The sequence below is a fragment of the Ochlerotatus camptorhynchus genome, unplaced genomic scaffold (genome assembly GCF_037179485.1).
Source record: "Ochlerotatus camptorhynchus isolate MF236.1 unplaced genomic scaffold, CSIRO-AGI_Acam_v1.1 ptg000416l, whole genome shotgun sequence".
Lineage (NCBI taxonomy): Eukaryota > Metazoa > Arthropoda > Insecta > Diptera > Culicidae > Ochlerotatus > Ochlerotatus camptorhynchus.
In genome coordinates, this window is record NW_027040902.1 from 791,907 (window position 1) to 817,216 (window position 25,310).

At 40.2% G+C, this 25,310-nt stretch overlaps 2 protein-coding genes across 3 annotated transcripts in view; one reads left to right on the forward strand and one right to left on the reverse strand.

Annotated features, from left to right (window-relative positions):
• Window positions 1-25,310, reverse strand: part of LOC135711022 (BUD13 homolog) — a 440,257-nt gene that overhangs the window by 96,238 nt on the left and 318,709 nt on the right. The gene's annotated exons all lie outside the window — the stretch shown is intronic.
• The window catches only part of Smurf (SMAD specific E3 ubiquitin protein ligase), a 123,281-nt gene that overhangs the window by 83,127 nt on the left and 14,844 nt on the right, over window positions 1-25,310 (forward strand). The window contains exons 4-12 of one of the 2 annotated variants that reach the window (XM_065233757.1): window positions 3,203-3,445; window positions 21,729-22,440; window positions 22,504-23,189; window positions 23,247-23,716; window positions 23,783-23,988; window positions 24,052-24,248; window positions 24,323-24,512; window positions 24,592-24,791; window positions 24,863-25,026. In XM_065233757.1, coding sequence (XP_065089829.1) covers window positions 3,203-3,445; window positions 21,729-22,440; window positions 22,504-23,189; window positions 23,247-23,716; window positions 23,783-23,988; window positions 24,052-24,248; window positions 24,323-24,512; window positions 24,592-24,791; window positions 24,863-25,026 — 3,068 coding nt within the window. The remainder of the gene's footprint in view (window positions 1-3,202; window positions 3,446-21,728; window positions 22,441-22,503; window positions 23,190-23,246; window positions 23,717-23,782; window positions 23,989-24,051; window positions 24,249-24,322; window positions 24,513-24,591; window positions 24,792-24,862; window positions 25,027-25,310) is intronic. The other variant, XM_065233758.1, reaches the window with a different exon arrangement.

Genomic DNA, 25,310 nt, shown 5'->3' on the forward strand with positions numbered 1-25,310 from the left:
CCCGACGGTAATGTTGGTTTGCGTGGGCGTGCCTTGAATTCCTAGAAATCATCGAGAGAAGTCATTGTTTACAAAAGCTGTTACGCCCTTATTCCAGCTCTATCTAGAATTGTTCATAAAATGAAATCACGAAAAGTTTACTTGAATTTCACTTAACCTTCACCAGCATGAAATGTGGACTGGTCCAGTGAATCCAGTGGAATTCATTACCATTTCATTGCATTTTATGTGCGGCACGTGAACCTTATTGAATTCCTATTTTTTCCTAATGTAAAAAAATGGTCTAGGAAAATTTTCAAGCTCTCGACATTTGTTCAAAAGCCAGAAATTTGAATAATCTTCAACCCCGGTAGCTTTAGTATTTGTCCAAACATCGAGAAAAATAAATCATGTCACAGGTTCTTGAGTTCCTTTTTAAGTCCATTAAATTGTATTGTTTTTTTCCATACTAATATTCCGGTAATACAAAAACAAAATTACAGGTCCAAGCCTTAGAAAAAAAAAATAAAGAACTCTTAAATGCATTCCTACATCTCTAATTTTTCACGATCGAGATTTTAAGTTCTATACGCATTCAATTTTGTTTTATGTCTGTGATCATTCCATCTGGGCAATAATAATGAGATTTTATGTTAAACTGCGATTTCTTTTCTAGAAAAAGTTTTCTAGATCCCAGAGTTATGATTCTTTTTCTAAGTTTGAGGTGTTACAGAAGATTCTATTTTTGGGAGGAATGGAGCAAAGTAAAAAGATGATGTAATATCGACTACAAAGAAGAGAAGGATCTAGAGAATCTTTTATTAATATACTCATGGCTAACTTAGATATATATACATTTAAATCTAGACTGCAGTTCTCCATGTTGTTAAATGCATCGCTTCATATATATCGTAGCTCTTCAAAAATTGCCGTCCTAAAATTGTAAAAATTGGTATTTTGTCTAAAATCGGTACTTTGAAATTTTTCTCTGTGCCTCAATTTCGCGATCTAATAACAAATTCGTGATCTGCAGAGTGAGGAAATGGAGGTTTGAATTGGACCGTGGTCACTTTTTAATTGTTTAAAGGTCACTATTTGGTCACTATTTTCCTAATTTTAGTCACTAAAGTCACTACTATTACATCACACACCAACTACCAGCCCTGCAATGAGAAAACAGGCCCTCTCACTATCACGAGACGAAAGTACCTATCATGAGATTTCTTCTCAATTTCCAATCATCTAGCATTCATGAGAATAATTGTCATACGGCTTTGCCATCAACATTTCTAACTGATGTAGATGAATTTAGGCAAACAACTGTATGTAATCGGTAGAGTGAATATATTTTTAAGATTTCCGCTGTACAAGTAACAATTATATCAATAAATGAGCTAGTAATAGCGATGTTAACAACACTGTCACGTTCTGTCATGACAAAAAAATCGATGAGATTTTGAAGTAAATCTCTATCATCGTTTTCTCATCCATTGATAGTGACAAAAGTATTTCTGTAAATATCGCCCTGGTCAAAACGGCTGAAACTGGTTACTTCCTGCGACCGACGGTTGGTCAAAAGCTACCTATGATGCAAACTAGTTGGATCCCGTGATCATGAAAATCAAATCCAAACCTGGAGATAATGAACGTCAGTTTATACAAGTTCGCAGTCATTGGTCTCAATTGATATTGACTACGATGAGATATCCACAGGAATTTAAAGGGATGTCCATATAATTTTGAATGAAGTCCCACTACTGCTGGGAAAAGTCAATAGGTATGAACCCTTGTATTTACCCCACATATTCCATCAGACCTGGATCGAAGTACGATTGCCTTAGTGCAATAGTATAGGATTTATAGGAACGGATCATTGCAGTTAAAGATGCAGTTACATTCTATTCCACGAGTCCGACATCAAGCAGATCCCTTTCACCAGATCCGTTAATTTTAATGATGCATATGTTATAATCTTTCTGTTGAACTAGCTCGTATCAAGGGACCCTAGAACTGTGGGTGGTCTACCGATCGGATTTGAGGCTTTATTAAAAACTCGCCCGAGAATGTTGCGCCTAGGGTGGGATTGAATTCTCGCCCGTTCAAATTCCGAGTTATTTTAGTCGGGAATAATTTGACAGGGAGCAGGTGGCAATTTCATCCATCATCGATCGGGCTACGCCTTCGTTTCTGTACATCTGCACGGAATCAGCAGCAGGGACATCGAGCCGAGTTTGATGGCTTCCACTTCCTCTTCCACCTCCCGATCCGCAAATGCACTAATGAGAATTAAGGGAAGCTGAATGTTTGTCTTGATCCATCTGATAAATTGAGAATGTAAACACAAAAAAAAGTTATAACTATCGGGGTTGCCAAACTCATGGAATATTGACACATTGATAGGCACACTTTGATTGAAACCGCGTTCGGCTTAGCGCTTGGCACAGATTTCGGATTAAGGTGTGCAGAGTTGAATACCCGTTACAACACAACTTGTTTCGACTATTTGATCACAATCACATAATGCAGAATTTTTTACTCAAACTGAAACGGAATCAAATAAACACTACATAGAAAATTGAAATTCAAGGATCCGCTGAATTCATCGAGTTGTGGAGAGTTGACTGTATAGTATTTAACTTTCAATGTCAATGTTTGCAACGGAAATCGTGTAGAGAGCTGTACTGTATGTGCTACAGATTACATTTTCTACCGGTCTCGGTTAACCTAGCATCATGCGTTGAAAGTTACCACCGCTACGAGGGGTCAGGTTAAATTAGTTGACCGCAAAGGCAAAAATGCTACCACACACGCATGCGATCGCGCCGTCGCTATTTAAACCACATTTGGTTGGCGCTTGCCGTCATACAAATTCATCCAACATTAGAATATGAACAATACAAAAAAACACCACATCGAGTACCACACGACCGCTAGCGAGAGAGTGCACGAGGAGGAACATATGTATTCAAACGGTTCAACTTCCTGTCAATGATGAATTTTGTTGTTTTCTATTTTGTCTAACATTGAGACCATTCATATCCAGTGTTTTGTTTTGCTGCATAATTACAATGTAGGCGCTTAACACTTCAACGCGAGCCGAGTTGAGCGTTTCCTGTGTGCACTCGTGCACCGTAACCTTTGACCTTTATGTAACTGTGAGCTCGAGATCATTATTCTGAAGTATTTAACATTTCACCTTTTCCTGTCTATCTCTTTCCAACAGGACTCCCGGATCCGTTCGCGAAAATCCGTGTTGATGGCACCGCACAAGAGTACAAGACGGAAATATGCAAAGCATCGTTGGAGCCGAAGTGGAACACCCACTATGATTTGTACCTGGGCAAGAGCGACAGCATCACGATATCGATCTGGAACCAGCGCAAGGTGCAGAAACGACAGGGTTCCGGATTCCTGGGTTGCGTCCGCATCGTTGCCAGCACAATCCAAAGGCTCAAAGATACGGGATGTAAGTATTTATCTCTTGCATTATACCAAACTGCTGTTACTGAAGCAAAGTCGTCGGGTCGGGAGACCTACTCAACTCTGGTGGTGGCTGGCGCTAGTGGTTGTTGACAAACGGCGGCACGTAGCACATGGTGACGATGCCGAACGACGACGCCGAGTATATAAATACACAAATGTAGATAATAATATTGATGATCAAGTTTTAGCTGCTGTACAGGGCACTTGAACCAAGTGCGAGCAATGTGGAAAGAAGGGGCTGAGAGTGGCATTGCCACGGTGGTAGTAATGATTTCAAAATTCACACGTAGACGACCTTGAATTGCTAGTGTGCACTGTTATTTTTCCGTCAGAAAAACCAAGACACTTCAACTGACAGCAGCGGTCGGTTGCGGGTGGTTTCTCATCGGCACACCACGTTCAGAAGAAGATAGCTTGCATACAAATGTCGCTTATAATTTCGCGCAAACGATGCCCGTCATGCATATATAATTTTCACGCTATTGTTGAAACTATACCTGTACCCTATTTCATGCCACGAGTCTCTGTGTTTCTCTGCTTTTCTCTTTGCAAAAGCTATAGGGAATAGACATTTAATTCGGTACGTCGGAATCGAACCCAAAAAAATTAAAATGGGATCATAATCTAGTATGAGCACTTAATAGTGACGTTTAAATTAAAGAAAAAAAAAACATTTCATTTGACATTTTTCGAAGCGAGCTTGATAAAAAGCTACGCACAGTAAAACCAAACGATTATTTTCGCTTGCAAATAGTGCAGCATATTTTTGAGCTAAAAAAAAAGAATATTCAAGCCATTCCTGGTAGTTTTGCGATAATTAACTGGGACCTTAGCCATAGTGGTGAAAAGCAAGTCTATTAAGATATCGTTGAACTCCTTCTTTGAGTTTGCCACGACTATTGCCACAAAGTTATCGAAGTAGATCCTTCTGTGTGGAAAATTTTCAATTGGACGCAGTTAAGGAACATAGTGGGTGAATCTTGGTTGCTCCATTGTTTCACATGGTACTGCTCTATAAACCGGATCCTTTGCGAGAATAAACTTGGTGCTTCTTTCCAGACTGCACAATTTATGGCGAACTCACACCATCGCGCGGAGGCTTCTCACTGTTTTGGCCAGAAGTACAGATAAACAACACGTATCACTTTCAAAATTGAAGTGCGAATTCACCATGAGAAAAACTACTTTAAGAATGCAAACGATAGTAGCACGAATAAGCATTGTCCCCGGAAAAAATGTGCACAAACATAAACATACTAAAGAATCATCACTGAAAATTTCAAGTTATTGCTATCATGGTTAAATACTGTTTATATGGGTGCACTATTTTTCGGGAACAATCTTTAGTATCTGTCAGTTGCTACCCAAGGTTGCATTTTTTCATTTAAATATGATCACTTTTTTCAAAAAAATCTGGATGCACTGCTTATTTTTTTTTACAGTGGTCATCAGTGGTAAAAGTTTTGTTGCGATTGATCAAGATTAAACAAAGTTGTGACAGATGGAAGTCGATAGAAGGAAATTATTTCACCCACGTTGAAAATCCAAGTGGTCAGGTTCAAAAATTGCGAAATCGCTGAATTTTGCTAAATCTACCGTGTGCAGTGTCCTCAAACGTTTCCGTGAGTGGAAAACTATTGTTCAGAAGGATCACAGAAAGCGTCCGGAGGATCCGTCTACGCAGGGCTGGTAGCAGATCACTTTTTAGTGACTTGGTCACTATTTACAAGCCAGTCTCTAAAAAGTCACTTTTTACATCGAAATGTCACTAAAGTCACTATTCCTTAAAATTTAGTCACTAAAGTCACTTTTTTACGACCAATGTTGAGAGTAAAACAAATTACTTTAAAAACTCACATTAAAACACAGATTGGATCTTTCTCCATTCAGGGTGGCCAGCAAACCGGGAATACCGGGAAATATCCGGGAATTTGAAAAGTAATCGGGAACACCGGGAAAAACCCGGGAATTTGGCGAGATAACCGGGAAAAATAAATTAACCATACCACAGGAATAAATTTTTACACCAGAATTTCAGAATAAACCATTTAAAAAAAAAGTAATCCTTTACCAAATGAATGCTGCATAATTTTCTTCAGTTTCCCGTCTTATTGTTTTCAGAATTTAATCACTCAGCAATATTGCAAATTGATTTTTGTCGTTTTAATTTCAGATGTAAAGTGCTTGGTCCTTAAAAGAAAATATGGAAGATGCTGGACTTTGGCAACAATTTGTAAAAACCGAAACTGAATTATACTTTTATAGGGTTTAAATTTTTCGTTGTTCAAAATTCTCACGATATGAATTCCAGAATTAACTTCTCTGAATTATCTTGAAATTGTTCTGAAATAAGCCAGAAAACACCCCGCGTAATAATTACCGTTGAATTCTTTTTGAAATTTTTTGCAATCAATTTTGTTGGAGTTCTGTGATGAATCTTTCACACTAGGATTGAAATTATTGCCAGAACACTCTTAGAACTCTGTTTCCTGTTGAATTCTGATCATAATTCTCTTGGAATACTTCTTAAAATTCATCTGTCATTTTCCTCACGATATCCATAGAAATCTCCTCAGAATCTAGTAGGAATTTTCCGCAACGTTTTGTTTTTCACAACTCCTTTTTAAATCTTCTAAAATTACCTAACAATTTAATTTAGAACTTGCATTCTTCTCCACAGAAATCCCTCCAAATTCATCGAAAAATTTCTAAGGATTTCATGTCAGAATAATTCTGGTATTCTGCTCAGAACTTCTCATTCGAAAGCTGTGTGGGAATCCTTCTCAATATTTGTTCGAAATCAACACTTTGAATTCTTTTAAATTCATTCCACTGCGTCCTAGCAAGAAGTACGGTCGACTTAGTTCGCGCTCCGCTATTTTGGAAGTTTTCTCGCTATTCGCTTGATTTAAATTGTCAGTTTTTTCTCGCTTAGAGTTCCCAGCTAAATAATTAACTAAAAGTGAGTTTTTTTCTGAGAAGAAAGTGTGTTTTCGGCATCATCGGAAGGAAAATTGTTTTTACGATTGCCAATTCGCCAACCATTTTGCGCACCATCGGTGCGTGGTAACACATACCTGCACACGGATCATCGTCATCGAGTGTCAGCATCTGCCTCCGCATTTACACCAGTCATCTATCATCGTGTGTTCAGCTGAGTGCCGACCCTCACATAAGCACACACCAACGAAGACCGCCCGCACACGCTGATCGAAGATCATCCACGCTGCGCGTCGCTCCGCTGCTGCCGTTTAAACGCTCGGTGGTAGTAGTATAGGATTATCAGATAAGTTTTTGTTCTTGTTTCTCTCTTTCGCCCACAGTTAAATTTTAAGTTTGTGTTCTGTTTTTGTATTTTTTTTTTGTTTATTGTGTCCGAGTGATTATCGTTTCAGTGGTAGAGCGTTTTTCGCTCCCACTAGTACGGCAAAATGGACATTTTGTCGCAAGACGAAATGGACGTTTTGTCGGAAGATGACACCACTTTGCCACGCGATGGCAAGAAGGGTCGAAAACGTACGTCATCTCAAAAGAAAGATGATGTCATCCCTGGTTCATCGTCTCAGTCTGGCAAAGGACAGGCTCAGATAAACCCCCGATCGCGAGCTTATCCAGATGACTCGACTGGCCCATGGGTTGTCTACTTTCAGCCCAGAAACAAACCTTTGAATGTAATGCAAATTACTAATGATCTGACGAAGCGATACTCGGCCGTGACTGAAATCACGAAGGTTAGGCACAATAAACTTCGTGTCTCCGTCTCTAACCTGAAGCAGGCTAACGAGATTGCTGCCTCCCAGCTCTTCACGCTCGAGTACAGAGTTTACATCCCAGCTCGTGATGTGGAGAGCGAAGGTGTGGTCACCGAAGCGAGTCTGACCCCCGAGATCTTGGAGAAGCAGGCGGTTGGCCGTTTCAAGAACCGTTTGCTTCCTCCGGTGAAGATACTGGATGTCCAAAAACTGGGCTCAGTATCTGTCAGCGAGGGTAAAAAGAGTTTTACCCCCACAGACTCGTTCCGTGTGACCTTTTCTGGTTCAGCCCTTCCTCACTACATCGAGCTGGGAAAACTTCGACTACCTGTGCGTTTGTTCGTTCCCCGGGTCATGAACTGCCAAAACTGTAAGCAGTTAGGACATACGGCCTCCCACTGTGGCAGCAAGGCACGCTGTTCCAAATGCGGAGAGAAGCATGGGGATGACACCTGTGCAGCTACCGCACCAAAATGCGTGTACTGTAAGGGAACTCCTCATGGTATCTCGTCATGCCCGGTGTACAAACAACGCGGGGAGAAATTACAACGCTCACTTAAGGAACGTTCCCGGCAGTCTTTTGCAGAAATGCTTAAGACGGCCACGCCATCGACCAACGACAAAAATCCCTTTTCTCTTTTGTCAGATGACGAGACTGACTCTGACTTGGCTGAGGAGGGAACTTCTTTCTGTTTTTCAGCACGAAAACGAAAACGCATCCGTTCGCGGAAAGTTGAGAATGAAGAACCCCAAATCAGCTTGCCCAAATCAAGGAGTGGTGGAAAAAAGGAAGTTTCTACTCCTCCTGGATTCAGAAGAACTGACTATACCCAGGATTTTCCACCTCTCCCAGGGACATCCAAAACCCCTGATGTCCCATTTTTAAGAACAGAAGCCCCTTCTTCATCTGGGTTGTTCTCATTTGATAAAATTGTGGACGATATTCTCAAGTACCTGAATATTTCTGATCCTCTCAAAAGCATTGTTCTGGCAATGCTTCCTACTGTGAAGACCCTCTTGAAGCAATTGACATTGAAGTGGCCCCTCATTGCAGCAATTATTTCCTTCGATGGATAATTTTCCAAACGAGGTCGGGGATTTGATCACTATTCTACAGTGGAATTGTCGAAGTCTTATTCCTAAATTAGACTCTTTTAAGTTTTTAGTTCACAATAATGATTGTGATGCATTTGCTCTTTGTGACACTTGGCTCTCTTCAGATATAGATCTTCCTTTTTATGATTATAACATTATTCGACTGGATCGTGAGGATTCGCGTGGAGGAGGGGTACTTTTGGGGATCAAAAAGTGCCATTCTTTCTATAGAGTGAATCTTCCACAATTTACAGGTATTGAAGTTGTCGCATGTCAGGCTATTATTAAAGGTAAGAGCCTTTGTATTGCTTCTGTTTATATTCCTCCTAGAGCCGTTGTTAATCGAAAACAACTTTCAGATATATGTTCAGTACTTCCTGCTCCACGGTTGACCCTCCCCTTGGCTAGTTTTTTAACCTGGACGTTGGTGGGCGGGCCTAATCTTATGCTTCATAGTGGAGCGTTGGAGACGGTTGGTTTAGGTCCGGCATCGTTGGCTCATGCCGTGAAAGAATAGCGTCATGAGCATGCGATGAGGATTACTGAGCTTCCCCTCTCTGATGAACCATTGCATAAGAGAACCAAAGTTCTAGCCTGAAGTGATAGTATCACACTTGTTACTCCTTTATTTGAAAGCCGCGTTGTAGTACGCTTACGTATAGGCACTGACGTTGGGTGCGATACTGGCGGCTTTTGCCGCAAATCACTCTTATTTTATTTATTTTTACGCAGATAGATTTATTTGGGTATGCAAGGGAATTATACTATTGAAATATTTCAGAAAGTGCCCAACAGTGCGCCTTCTACTTGCGTGACAAGCTTTCGTTGTTGTTTTCATTGAGGTATGACTCAGGGAACAATGTTAAACACCATTTTTGTACATGGTATTGCAACTAATCTTATATGTGCTTCATTTTGATTTGGGATAAGTGTTTGAACTATGGCTCGGGATTTCCACTGTGGCGTGCTTCTATTGTGACATACCCATACGTATTTTTGTGATGCGACATAGTGGAAGCGTGTGAGCATAGTTGGAGCATATACCCTATGTAATTTAAAAATCAGCTAGGAAACTTACTTCAAAGTGAAGCATTTTAGTCACTTGAAGGTGTCACCTGGGACGAACTAATATATATTAAATATAGGTCAAAGTCAAAAACAACTTGAAACACGTTAAATTTTAGATTACATTCACAAGTGCAGGTACTCAATAAAGCATGGTAGGTAGATTAGAGATTTCAATTATTTATTAAATTAGACTAGAGATATCATAATCATCAAACGAACTTAAATAAGAAAATTTAGGCAGCCTAGTAGCATTAAGTGAATTAACAGAAGAGTTAGGATGCGGAGGGTCCGCTTAGGGAGGCAACTAGCCTTTTCATGTAATATCTGTTTATTTTGATTATTCCTTTAAAATATCAATTTGGTATATATGTGAAAGGATGAATTAGTGGGAGATGGATTTTCGGTTTCTTTACATTTAGCATCACTATGTGTCATTTCCTCAAAACCCCCCAATAACCGGCCTCTTCAATCCCTTCCTTTTCCCATGGCGTTCAAGTGGTCCGCATAGACTATTCAGCCATTACCCGTCCTTTATCCTCGGCTTTGGATTGACTTGCGCTCCCATTGCCCCACCAAACGCTGCAAAATGAAAATGAAAATGAAAGTACTTCCTGCTCCACGGTTGATTATGGGAGATTTTAATTCCCACGGTACAGGCTGGGGGGAACTGTATGATGACAACCGTTCTACTTTTATATATGACCTCTGTGATAACTTCAATATGACAATTCTTAACAATGGAGAAGTAACACGTTTGGCTGGACCATCTTCGAATGGAAGTAAATTAGACCTCACACTTTGCTCTAACTCATTATCGTTGGATTGCACGTGGAATGTGATCCAGGATCCCCACGGTAGTGATCACTTGCCGATCAAAATTTCGATTGCCAGTGGGTTCAATCCGTCGGAAGCCGTTAACGTCGCGTACGACCTCACCCGTAATATCGATTGGACAACGTTCAAGACCGCGATAGAGGAAGCCGTGTCGTCGGTAGAAGGGCTTCCACCGTTGGAGGAATATAACTTCCTCTCCAATCTGATCTTGGACAGCGCGCTTCGAGCTCAAACTCGGCCGGTTCCTGGAACGTCTTTCCGTAGGAAACCTCCTTCCCCTTGGTGGGACCAGCAATGCACTGAGGTTTATCGTAAAAAGTCCGACGCGTTTAAGCTTTTCCGGAAACGTGGAACACCCGTGTATTTCGAAGCGTACTCGGCTCTTGAACGCGAACTCAAGAGCCTCATCAAAGCCAAGAAACGCGGATACTGGCGGCAATTCGTGGACGGATTATCACGCGAAACGTCGATAAATACGCTTTGGAACGCGGCGCGAAGGATGCGTAACCGGTCTTCGAACAACGAGAGCGAGGAGTACTCAGATCGTTGGATTCTCAAGTTCGCGCGAAAAGTATGTCCTGATTCCGTGCCGGCACAGATGATTCCTCGCGAAACGACGAATTCTGTAGACGAGATCAGCCAGCCTTTTTCAATGCTGGAACTCTCACTCGCGCTCCTTTCGTGTGGCAATTCGGCTCCGGGGGCTGATAGAATCAAGTTCAACTTGTTGAAGAACCTCCCAGACGTCGCTAAGAGGCGCATGTTGAACTTGTTTTGTCAGTTCCTGGAGCTCAATATTGTTCCGGATGATTGGAGGCAAGTGAGAGTTATAGCCATTAAAAAGCCTGGAAAACCCGCTTCAGATCATAACTCGTATCGTCCCATCGCGATGTTATCGTGCATTCGAAAATTGTTGGAGAAAATGATCCTTTTTCGCTTGGACAAATGGGTTGAGACGAACCACCTACTCTCAGATACTCAATTTGGATTCCGTAGGGGCAAGGGAACGAACGACTGTCTCGCGTTGCTTTCCACAGAAATTCAGTTGGCTTTTGCTAAAAAAGAGCAAATGGCTTCTGTATTCTTGGATATCAAGGGGGCTTTTGATTCAGTATCCGTTGAAGTCCTTTCAGACAAACTCCACGCTTGTGGCCTTTCTCCATTAATAAATAACTTTTTGTACAATTTGCTGTCAGAGAAACATATGAGCTTTTCTCATGGAAACTCTACAGCTTCTCGATTTAGTTACATGGGTCTCCCCCAGGGCTCATGTTTAAGCCCCCTTTTGTATAATTTCTACGTCAGAGAAATTGACAATTGTCTAAGGGACAACTGCACGTTGAGACAACTTGCAGATGACGGCGTAGTGTCTATCACAGGGCCAAAAGAGGTTGACCTGCAAGGACCCTTACAGGATACCTTACACGCAGAAAAATGGATTTTTGTTTCAGGGCCTAATGTATTTTGTTATTGATTCAAACATATTGTATCACTATTTCAACGAAACATATTTTTGAATCAACAAAATGGTTTTTAGAACCAACAAACAGATTATTGACTCTACAACCGGTTTGTTGATTCAAAAATATTTTTCTTTGAATTAACCGAATAATATATTTGAATCAATACCAAAAATATATTAGGCCCTGAGCCAAAAATATATCCATTTGAATTTAAAAATCATTTCTCTGTGTGTAGACAATTTGTCTACTTGGGCTATTCAGCTAGGTATCGAATTCTCCACGGAGAAAACTGAGTTGGTCGTTTTTTCTAGGAAGCATAGCCCAGCACAACCAAAGCTTCAACTTTTGGGTAAACCGATCACTCATTCTATGTCCTTCAAATATCTTGGGGTCTGGTTCGATTCAAAATGCACCTGGAGATCCCACATTGAGTATCTGAGACGAAAATGCCAACAAAGGATCAATTTTCTCCGAACAATTACCGGAACGTGGTGGGGAGCCCATCCGCAAGATCTTCTAACGTTGTACCGGACAACGATTTTATCGGTTTTAGAATACGGTAGTTTTTGTTTCCAGTCGGCGGCTAAAACTCACATCATCAAACTGGAACGTATCCAGTATCGTTGTCTTCGTATCGCGTTAGGATGCATGCACTCGACTCATACGATGAGTCTAGAAGTGTTGGCGGGCATGTTGCCACTATCGGATCGGTTCTCGGAATTGTCCCTCAGGCTCCTCACCCGTTGCGAAGTTATGAACCCACTGGTAATCGAAAACTTTGAAAAGCTTCTTGAGCTGAACCCTCAAACTCGTTTTATGTCATTGTACTACGTGTACATAACACAGGATGTCAGCCCTTCACAGCATAATCCTCATCGTGTATGCTTCTCCGACTTCGGCAATTCAGTTAGTTTTGATTTATCTATGACGCGGGAGATTCGTGGGATCCCAGAACATCATCGTTCCATGATTGTTCCGTCAATTTACGCTGCAAAGTTTGGCCAAGTTGATTCCGCAAGATCGTTCTTCACAGATGGACCACTAATAGAGTCGTCCGCTGGTTTTGGTATTTTTAACGAATTTCATAGCGCCTCTCGAATGCTTCATGCTCCTTGTTCCGTATATGTTGCGGAACTAGCGGCAATACATTATACGCTAGAAACGATCGCCTCACTTGCACCAGATCATTATTTTATTTTTACGGATAGTCTCAGTTCTGTCGAGGCTATTCGCTCTATGAGGCCGGTAAAGCACTCCTCGTATTTTCTCATGAAAATACGAGAGCTTTTAAGTGCTTTATCTTTAAGATCTTTTGTCATCACCTTTGCATGGGTCCCATCTCATTGCTCGATTCCGGGCAATGAGATGGCTGACTCACTTGCTAAGGTGGGCGCGCTATGGAAGGTGATATTTACGATCGACAAATCGCCTACGATGAATTTTTCTTCATTTATCGTCAACAGTCACTCGTCAGCTGGCAGAATAAGTGGAGTGAAGGGAGTTTGGGACGATGGCTATATTCGATCATCCCTAAGGTGTCGAAGAGTTCTTGGTTCAAGGGGTTGGATGTGGGTCGAGACTTCATTCGTATGATGTCTCGCCTCATGTCCAATCACTATTCGTTAAACGCTCACTTGTTCCGTGTTGGGCTGGGAGACAGCAATCTCTGTGAATGTGGACAAGGTTACCAGGACGCAGATCACATTATTTGGTCTTGTGCTGAGCATCGCGGAGTCAGATCTGAACTGTACGATTCCCTTCGGGCTCGAGGTAGACAACCTAATGTTCCAGTTCGGGATATTTTGGCTAGACGCGATCTGGAGTTTATGAAACTCATATATGTTTACTTTAAGAATATTAACATTAGATTGTAAGTTTTATTAACCTTGTGTTTAGTTTGTATTTTGTACGTGTGGGTTTTTTTTTATGTTTGTTTTCAAGATGAATAGAAATTAGTTCATGTTTAAGGATTAATTAAATATTTGTATTGTAAACCACATTTCAAACCTCCCTCTCCCTTTTCCCATCCAAAAAAATGTAAATCCCCACTAACCTCGAGACAACCACGAGTATCTGGTCCAGCTCCTTTAACTTTAAATATAAGAAATCAATAATGTATAACAAAAATGATAACTCGGCTCTGTAAAGTTTATTCGATTGAGCCTGTACAAATAAAGTAATTTATAAAAAAAAAAAAAAAATCTTTTAAATTTTACTAAAAATTCCAGGGTTTGTCCACTAGATTCTATTGATGATGATTGTTCTGTAATTTGATATAACTCTTAAAATGCCCTTAGCGTGACAATTATGGCTCCACATTTATCCCTTCAGTTAATTCCTTTCAGCACGTTCATAAAAATGCGTTCAATTTGGTTTTTTTTTTGTTGAATATTAACAACCGGGAATTTTTTAAGATTTGAACCGGGAAATAACCGGAAATTTCAAAATGAAAATTCACTGGCCAGTGTGAAAATTTTGACGGGCAAGAAAAGTTGCGAACAGACAAAAATGTTAACCGTCCAATTGATGTTGACGGAATCACTAATGTTTCGACGATTTTTTTGATCTCGAAATGGTTATAGACCTATCAAAAATTGTCAGAGGTTTCGAAAAAAGTTCTATACTCAATAGTCTGGCTATTTTCCTTCAAGATCTTGCATGTTTCCAAGTCAAAAAATAGTCAAGGATATTGTTCAAGATCTCGACATTTTTTCAATGGTCAGAAATTTTAATAATCTCTGACACCCGGTAGGTTTAGCATTTGTCGAAACATCGAGGAAAAATCATGTCACAGAATCTGGAGTTGCTTTTTAAGTCCATTAAATTGTATTGCATTTTTTTCATACTAATAATCCGATACTACGAAAACAAATTTCCATGTCCAGGTTTTACTTGATGTACCTAATAGAAAAACAAAATATGTCCATGATCATAACATATTTTCTATGTTTCAGAAGCGTTTAAATTGTTCAAGGACTGTTAAGTTACATTCTATATGTACAAAATATAGAACATCATTTCAAGCCTTACAATTTTCTCAATTTGGTTGTCTTAGAGATCTTGAATTTTTAAGCCCAGCAATAAAAAAAATGCCCAAAACTCTAAAATGCATCCTTAAATCCCTAATTTTTCACGATAGAAATTTTGTTTTATATCCGTGATCTTTCCATCTGGGATTATTTTCTTCGTTCCATAATAATTAGATGTTTTTTTAAACTGCCATCTAGAAATTTGCGATACTTAAAATTGACTGTCCTAAGATTGTCAAAATTCTTCTAAATCTTTGAATTTGAACATTTTTATATGTGCGTCAATTTTGCGATCTAATCACCAATGTGTGATCTAATGGATCTAATATCATACTTATTTAATGAGAACAAATTTATGGGATCCTTAAACCATTTGTTTTATTTTTTAGAAACATGAAAAATGTGCATGATGGGTTTTTGAGTTTTAAAAATCTCTCGAAGTGGCAATTTCAATCAACAGGAGATTGAAACCATATCTTTCTGATCAATAAATGTCACTATTTGTCATTTTAATTAAAAGTCACTATTTTCGTTCTTTTAGTCACTACTATTGAATCACATACTCACTACCAGCCCTGTCTACGCGAAGACTGATAGTGAATCCGGAATGGACTTATAGGACAGTAAACTATTTTTGGTGTATAGATTTAGTATAGGATGAAGGGAGTGTTGCCGAGTTCGCCTATAAAGCAGCCATCCTGCAAGATTCTCAAAGAAATATTAGGGCGACGTCCCTGCTATTCACTGCTTAAGCAGTTTACAAAACGAAGTATATCCTCCATTGGACCCACGATGTCTTAATTACACTAAGGAGCAAGTTGGAGTGATGAACCTATCAAGAGAGCACTCGATTCAGGACATTTCATTCAAGTTTTACCAGACAACCAGACCGAATGTTGATCCTCATTAAGCAAACGATTTGGACTACTGCGCTGGAACATTGCTTGGCAGCTTGATACAGATTACCTTGGTCACTCGGTGAGATCGTTCCTTTTATCTTTATTTATCTATTTATATTTTACTTCAGCTTATCGTTTATCAAAACGAACCCTGCTGCAAACCCAGCCCTCTTACTCAACGTCCAAGTGGTTCCTCGTGGAAGTGCAGAGGATTTCTCGGCATCCATCAAAGCGAGTGTCACGTCAACACATTACTACTCATTTCTCTCTTGACCTGCGTTAGGCCTCGGCCGGCGCTGGTATTGCCTAGTTTGAGATCACTAGTTTTTACACATTGAGGATGATTGCTAGTCCCAAGCATCCGGGTTTTCCAGTAATCAAAAGATCACATTTTAGTCCTTGATACTTTTTATGACTTGATAATAGTGACAAGACCGCGCCGTTCTGCATTTCTATATTGTATATTTCAAATCAAAAATATTGTTTATGTTGATAGATTTCACATAATCCTTTTCCCTTTGTCCTTCTCCTTTGCCTTTCCCTCTTCTCTTTTCAGAAAGCGAGTAATGCAGGGCTGGTAGCAGGTCACTTTTTAGTGACTTTGTCACTTTTTTGAAGTCAGTCACTAAAAAGTCACTTTTCAAACCAAAAAGTCACTAAATTCACTATTTCCCTAAAAATAGTCACTAAAGTCACTTTTTCACAACTAAAATAGAGTGAAATGGAAAAATATCAACAACATTTTTAGTACTTGGCACTAAGGAAGTTATAAAAGAATTCTGGGATGATTTCTGAGGATACTTCCAACTTCATTCTCAAAGGAATTCTTCGAAGAGTTGGATGAGATGGATTTTTGTTTTGAGAATTCTGAGAAAATACCATGGGAATTCTGAGGAGAATACGAAATGAATTTCCAATATAATTCAGGGGAGAAGTTCAAGATTATTCTAAGCAGAAATTTCTGATATTTCTGATGTTAATTTTATGGAAATTCTAAGGAGGATTCAAGTAAATCTAAAATTGATTTATGGGAAGAAGCGTCATGGAAATTCTGGAAGAATAAATAATAAATTAAATATAATCTACTTTAACTAATTATGATTTATTAATGTATGCATGAAGTTATCGATTTAAATAGTTGGAGATGCTTAACGTCAAATATCAGACTTAAAGTGGACATTTTATGCGATAGATGAGGAGATGAAGGTATAGAATTGAGTACGGTAGTGTGAAAATTGTATAAAGAACGTAGAAGTAGAAAGCGAGCAAAGGACATTTTTTAGGAAGTTACGAATCAGGTATAGCAATCAGGTAGATGCTTACGTCAGATGGCGATTTGAGTGTGAAACAATTGATAGAACTGTTTCCGCACATCGGAGGTACATGAGCAAATCGGCGATCATCCCTTTTGCCAGTGTGGCGGAGTGAAACACCCCTCATTATCCCTCATCAACGGATGAGTTTGGTAAAAGGGATGCTCTACCCGATTCGTACCTTCCTCAAAAAATTTTTAAGCTCGCTTTTTTACTTTCTATATACAATTTTTACACTGCCGTAGTACAACGCAACTATCAACTCTATACTTTATTAAAATTTCTTCGTTCAGCATCTCCAACTACGAAAATAATCTATTTCCAAGAATGTTGTCCATTGTTGTGCAAAGAATTTCCAGAATGCAATATTGTTTTTGTTAAGCAAAGTTTTAGAGGAGTGGAATAATTCTAAAAAAGTTCTTGAGATCATTCTGAAATTTTTTTTTTTGAAATATTCTTAGCGAATTATCAAAGTTATATCAAAATTTTAAAGATTTCCATGGCAGAATCCAATTCAAGATCTTCGATAAATAATGCTGTAGTTGTAATGATCTATTTAACCCTATTTGACAGTAACATTTAAAAAAATCTTTGGGAAAATCCGGAAATTGCACTTCAAATGCTCTTAATAGGAGATTCCGTTGAGAGTTTCGATATAATTAGAGGAATTCATGAAATGTCATTTTAAGTTCCATGACAAAAACAGTTTATTTCAATATTAAACCTTATTTGAGTTTCTGAGTCATCATATAAATATAACTATTGGATACTTATTTATAATTCAAAAGCACTATTTGGTCACTACTTTCGTAATTTTAGTCACTAAAGTCACTACTATTATATCGCATCAGCGCTACCAGCCCTGGTAATGGCGCTATAGCCATAAGTCATAAAAGGCTGTAACAAGAGTAAGTACTCATGCCTAAACCGTCAGAAGAAGCATCACTTAACCTTTCTAGCTTTGATGCTTCCAATGACCAACCAATCATATAATTACCAAAATCGGAACGCACGGTACGAGATGTCCACGTTTCATCCATTTATTGGATTCTGAAGTATCGTGTTTAAATCTTCGATTTAAACAGGCCCGATGTTTTCTGAATCATCTTTCACTTAAACTCTGCACAGTAGGCCTGGCCGTTTTGATATGTGTGACACATCTTCGATGTCAAACATATATCAAATCAAGACCAACAATTGAAAGGGCCTTAACTCAATTTTGTAAACAAACCTTGTAAGGCCATTTTCTCGCAAACCGAAACCTTCATTCGCAAACCTAAACCACAATCGGGTAGAGGAGAATTTCCCCTACCTGTTCAATATGTTGGTTTGCCTTTGCGGACTTCGGTTCGCGAGAAAATGGCCTTACAAGGTTTGTTTAGAAAATGGAGTTAAGGCCATTCCAATTGTTGGTCTTGAAATATACAAGAAAAATGATATAGGTATATACATCATTTTCCAGGATGCTTTCAAGAACTGGCTGTGATGGTGTTAGATTAGATTAGATTACAGAATCTGTTTACGCGAAGACTATCGTTCTTATCGTGCCAGCAAGCAGCCAAACCGGACACTGAAATAGAACCGAACGGTCAAATCACGCGCTCGGAAGTTATATAGAGAGGTTCTCACAAGGGTGCATCAGTAACGACGGAACTTATGTAAAGATGAACTTTGCGCAGCTTCCCGGGCGAAAGTTTTATGTGGCCACGGCTCAAGGAGATTACTCCAACGAATATAAATTAGGTTTTGCTGATAAGTTCGCTGGAAAATTTCTGATTTGGTAAGCGGTTTGCATGTTTGAACTCGAAGTTCTACAAGGAAGAGTGCCTTAGAAACGCATTTTACCATTCATCAAAGCACACAAAGGCCCTGTAAAGTTTTGGCCAGATTTGGCTAGCTGCCACTACAGTCGAAAGACACTTCAGTGGTATCGTGACAACAGGGTGGATTTCATCCAAAAAGACCTCAACTACCCCAATTGCTCTCAAGTTCGCCCAATCGAAAAGTATTGGCCAATTATTATGCGGAAGCTGACAAAGACTGGAAAAGTGATTGTGGAATAAAATGACCGCTCAAGTTGACGAATAGATGATGTTCGTCATTTCATGAATTGATTAACTCTCACCCCAGCAGCCTGGGTTCAATCTCATTCGCCGCCTGGATGTTCTGAGGCATAACATCTGTTTGGGTATTAGCGATCTGTACTTTTGCGGATTTAAAGCTTGGACTGCCTTTCGGAAATCGAAAATATACTTATTTTTTTTTACTACGATTTCAAAAACACGTTTATTCTTCTCGACGAATGAAACAAACTAAATTCACTTGACATTTCAAATTGTTTTCCCGGAAATAGAAAATTGGTTCAACCCGAAGGTAAAAATACGGCGCTCGCAAAGTCGGGGGGTGCTTCGATACTGGAACCACCACCCCTATTCTGTATTTAGTTTCGAACGAAATTCTCATACAAAAAAATATTTTTTTGTATGAGAATTTCGTTCGAAACGAAATACAGAATAGGGGTGAACATCTCTGATCACGCCTTCGGGTGTGAAGCCGGTTCATACTATTAATACAAGCTCATAAGTACACACTTTAAAACAAAAATACTTGACATATACCCATTTTACCCATTGAGAATTGCATATTTGCGAAATATGTGACAGTTATTCTGAATCACCCTGTAATTAACTTTATGAAGAAGTTAAAAATTTCTAAGTACCTTAGAAAACCTAGATCTAGAGATCTTTGAGGAATTTCAGCAGAGATGTTAACGGCAGCTCCCGTAACTTTATTCCAGACTTTTGGAGCGATTTAAAGATCTATTAGCGTAAGTTTTAAAAAATTCAGGATCAGTTTAGTTCCATGACGTTTACAGTACAGTTTCTGGGAACGTTTAAAGGTGTTTACGAAAATTTCATTTATTTCAGAGCAGAGATCTTCAATAGAATTGAGAGTTTCAGGGAAGCTCCGAGAACATCAAGACAGTTCAAAGAATCAAAGGGCAGTTCCAGTAATTTAAAGGAAATTGCAGAAACCTTAAAGAAGTTTCGATAAACTTAGGGAATTTCCGGAAACTTCAGCAAAGCTCCGAGAGAATTTCTGGAACGCAATAAAAATTAAATGGACATCCGGAAAATGCGAGAGTAGGGGAAATGGCTCTAATGTTGGCCAATGGATCTAATATTGGGCCCATCGCTAAAAATCTGCTATTTATCAATTGTATCTAGATGAAACCGTCATTGGGACGGTCCTGATGGATATTATTGGTTGTTATTGAAAATTTAGTCGATTGCTGAATGTATGTATGGGCCCAAATTAGGGACACTTAGACCGACATTACATACATTTCCCCTATTTAAGGGGTGTTAATTCAGAATAAATAACAAACATCAACGAACTTCCATTAGTTAAAAAAAAATGCGAAAACTTTTAGCAAGCACCGATATCTTCAAGAAATTTCAAAGAACTTCTGAAACTTTTTAAATATTTTTAGATAGTTTCATGATATTTAGCTGAGTTCACAAGCTTCAGGGATGTTCAAATAAGTTTAGAGAAAATTAGTGGTTTAATGCAAAGTGTTAGTTTTTAAAGTTTATAAAAACATCAAGGTAATTCAATTCATTTCAGTAAATTTTCAAATTACTATAAAAAAAATACTGAGAAAGTCAGGGCAGTCTATATAACTTCATAATTCTTCAATTGACAAACATTGGCGCAGTTTTAATAACATCAGAAAAGTCTAGACAATTTAAGAAGTTATGAATAAGTGTCGATAATTTAAGGGCAGTTCCAAGAACTGCAGAAAAATCTTAAGATCCTAATCATAGAATTATATTAATTTTTTCGTTTTGATTCCAAGAAAATTGCGGGACCTTGAAGTAGTTCCAGAAATTTCAGAAAAACTTCGAAAACTTTACAGAAGTTCAGAGATCTTCAGAAACATTTCGAGAATTTCACAGAAGTCTATGGGACTTAAGGGAAGATCCGAGAACTTTTTTTTTAGATTTTGTTTTCTTGCCACAAAAACAGCGCCCACTCTTTCGTGTCTTCCTTGTCACTGCGACCGCGTCTACGGCCACAGCCGCGACCTCGGCCTCCACGACCGCCGCCGCGTCAACTTTCATGAGCAGTAGCAAAATGAGGGAGCATTTCAAAATAGTTTAGTAAGCTCCAACAATAGGAAGAATTTCAGGGGGAATTTAATTTAATTTGTTTCAGAAAATTAGCGGAAAAGGAAATTCCCTGATTTTCAGAGAACTTCAGAATTGTAAAGACAATTAGTAAGGTCTTCCCATATGATCCGAAGTTTTTTTTTGTTTATTTGTTTGCCGTCGGTCTTGTTGTCCGTACTGAGTACCAATGCTACCGTCGCCAGGGAGGCAGCTCCCACAACTGGACCCCTATCGACCCATCAATTTTTGGACTGGGGACCAACGGCTTTACTTTCCTTCCTAAGGAAGGTGTGATCAGAAATTTTACACCTCAGAAAATTCCGACGGCGCCGACAAGATCAGAAGTTCACGGAAGCTTAAATATTTTTTAGCTCAGTTCAATTAAATTCAGGGCAGTGCAACATCCTTCATGCAAATCGAGATTTTCAGAATAGCGGGAAGTTTAAAACTTTTATGAGAATCATTGTGAGCATCAGGCTAGCTTCTCTCTGTGTGTAGGCGAGCCACCAGTTACGACAAATCGACGATCAAATGCATTGTTTACAAAACTGATACGTCTCTTCGAAAAAGTAATCTAGAAATATAGATTTCTAAAAGTAGGTAATGTAAAATTAATGTTTTTTTTTTGTTACAAATTTCAGATCAACGACTAGAGCTGTGCAAAGCCTCACACGATGATCCGGATCCGGTCAAGGGACAGATCATCGTATCGCTCATGTCCCGAGACGGTACCACCGGCGGTACCCCGCTGGCAATCGTTGGTCCAGCAGGTGACGTACGAGGGCCAGACGACGACGAGGAAATTCTGAACGATGAACTACCCGCTGGTTGGGAGGAACGTCTTACGCAGAATGGTCGGGTGTATTACGTAAACCATGTCATCAAAACGACGCAATGGAACCGACCAACGGAACCGGCCGGTTCGCTACCACCGGCCTTAAGCAATGGTAGCAGTAATAACAGTAGTGCCGACTCGATACCACCGGGACCATCGAAATCGGCTACCAACAATAGTATCAATAGTATTCAATCCAGTGACTCCAGCAGCCGAAGGCACTCGACGGAGATAATGCTCAACAACTCTAATAACAAGGAAAATTGTAATGTAGGCAAGGATAGACCGAAGGATATGGAAAATGGTGGTACGGGTGTAACAAATGGTGGAGTCATTGGGCCGGGTAATGGCGGAGGTGGAGGTGGTCGGCATGACGCAAAAAGCCCTGCTCGGATACGAGACGAGAGTATGCTCATAACACCTAGCTCTAGTACCAGCCCTCTAAGTGAAATAAACAGTCCAGTAACACCGAAATCAACCACAGAATTGTCCTCGCCGAGAAATTCGGGGGCTACGAGGTATGTTTCTTAATAATCATTATTTCTCTACTCATGTTTCACATCAGATTTTTCTCATTACAGGGATCCACAGTTGCTATCAGGACTGCCAAATGCAATAGGTTCACTGTCAATTGATCCGTCCGCTGCGCGATCGCCCCAATCAAACGGCATTATTCCAAATGCGCACAGCACACCAACATCTACCAACAGTAATAGCAACAACGCTAGTAGCAATAATAGCAATATTGCAAATGTCTCGGCTAGCGTTGGGGGAAACTTCCCTGTGTTAAATAATTCCAGTACCAACAATGCTAGTCTATTGAATGGCACGGCAGCCAGTAACAATAGCTCCGGCACTGGTGGCAACAACACACCGACGCATGGCGTCAACAGTTCCATCAGAGATAATACCAACGGCACTAGTAATGTCACTTCGGTGCAGCAACAGCAACAAGTGCCTTCATTTCTGCCAGCACCAGGTAATCAACACAACGGTAACAGTCGAACAGGGGAGGGACATCAGATGGAATCGCCATCGGGCCCCGGTAGGTCTCAGCCTCAACCTCAACAGCCAGCTCCCAATAGCACAAGTGAAGGAAGTCGGGAACCATCGGCACAGAGGACCCGCCGCCCTTCACGGAATATGGACGAATCATCCTCACGTAGACGGTCATCTCGAACGGCACGACCACCGCTGGTAATGCCACCGCAGTGTCGTGGGAGCGCTCCGGTGATACGACCAGCCGTTGATCTACCTCCTGGTTACGGTAAGCTAAATTAAATATTGTAATGTTTGTTTTGTGTACGAATTTGCCTCTGTTTAGTAGAAATGCGAACCACCCAGCAAGGGCAGGTGTATTTTTATCACATACCAACCAAAATGTCCACTTGGCACGACCCACGGATACCACGAGATTTCGATACGCAAAACATCGCACCGGAAACGTTAGGCCCACTGCCGCATGGTTGGGAACAAAGGAAAACCGCATCTGGTCGGGTGTACTTTGTTGATCATAACAACCGAACCACCCAATTTACCGATCCTCGCCTCAACGGACACATCCTACAGATAATTCGGAAGCAAGCACAACCCCCTGTTGGGCAAAGCGCTCCTAGTGGAGCTGCCGCGAGCGGATGTTCTTCAGCGACTCCTGTTGCAGCAACTGCCGCAAGCTCTCTTTCCGGTGCCGGCCCACAGGTTTCGAATGGAGTACCACCAGCAGCTGTTCCCGGAAGCTCTCGGCTAATGATGGGACCGGAAGCTTCCACTTCCGGCAGTAATGGATTACCTGTGGTACGTTCCCTGAGTTAAAAAAAAAATGTCTACGGTTTTATCAATTTACTTGACTTACATTTACAGGACACAACACCTCACCGAACGCCGCCAAGTAACATTCCCGATCTACCGCAGGGGCTGCTGGACGGTGCCGAATCACTGCCTAAGTACCGGCGTGATCTGGTCGGGAAGATACGATCGCTACGCGTTGAACTGCAAGCGCTACAACCCCAATCAGGTCACTGCCGGCTTGAGGTGTCTCGACAGGAAATCTTTGAGGAGAGCTACAGGTTTGCTATACCTACCTTAACTTGAACCGGAAACGAATTTGAAAATATTTTGCAAATTTTCAGACTGATCATGAAAATGCGACCACGAGACATGCGGAAGAGGTTAATGGTCAAATTCAGAGGCGAAGAGGGTTTGGATTACGGCGGTGTGGCACGCGAGTGGCTTCATTTGCTATCACGAGAAATGCTGAATCCTCAGTACGGTTTATTCCAGTACAGTGGCGATGATAGGTACTCGTTGCAAATCAATCCTGATTCGGGTAAGCATCATTTGCAGCCTTTTTTTGTTATATGTTTTGGGATAGGTAATTGTGATTCATTTTCTTTATCACAGGAGTCAATCCGGATCACCTATCGTACTTCCACTTTGTGGGTCGGATTCTAGGAATTGCGGTGTTTCACAATCACGTACTAGATGGAGGCTTTACGCTGCCATTCTACAAGCAGCTGCTCAATAAACCAATCACACTGAATGATATCGAGGATGTCGACCCGGAACTGCACCGGAGTTTGACGTGGATGCTGTAAGTTTGCTTACTCCTACTGCCTATTGTTAAAATGATTAAGATTATGTTCGTAATTATATTTGTTTTCTGTTTTTAGAGAAAACAATATTAATGGGGTGATAGACTCGACATTCAGTGTTGAAAACAATAGCTTTGGAGCACTCAAAGTACACGAGCTCAAACCGAATGGGGCATCGATACAGGTTACCGAGGACAACAAACGGGAGTACGTGAAGCTGTACGTAAATTATCGATTCATGCGAGGGATCGAACAGCAATTTTTAGCTTTATCTAAAGGTGAGAGATCAGTTTTGATTTAGGTTGCTGCAATTTATCTAAAACACAACATTTTTATTTTTGATCAACAGGATTTGGTGAGCTGATACCGAGTCAACTCTTGCGGCCATTCGACGAACGGGAGCTAGAACTGGTCATCGGTGGTATCAGCAAGATTGACGTCAACGACTGGAAGACACACACGCGTTTGAAGCAGTGCACACAGGAGACGCCTCAGATCATCTGGTTCTGGCAGGTTAGTCTCTTCTTTCACCTAAACAAAATGTGCTCAATGGCATTTATAGGCAACGGGACAAATTTTAATTTCAAAATACTGTCAGTCTTGTTCAAATAATCGAGCCTTGCCAGTCTTGAAGTTTATATGGGAATTACTATGAGGAAAATGAACTTGTTGTTCTTCTAATCCTATCCGTTTGCCATAATATGCGAAATTGCGTTTTTCTATTATTACAATTTCAGAAGGTGGCATCAGCATTTGGCTCTGCTGACAGTTGTTAATATTTTGTTAGAAATTAAAGA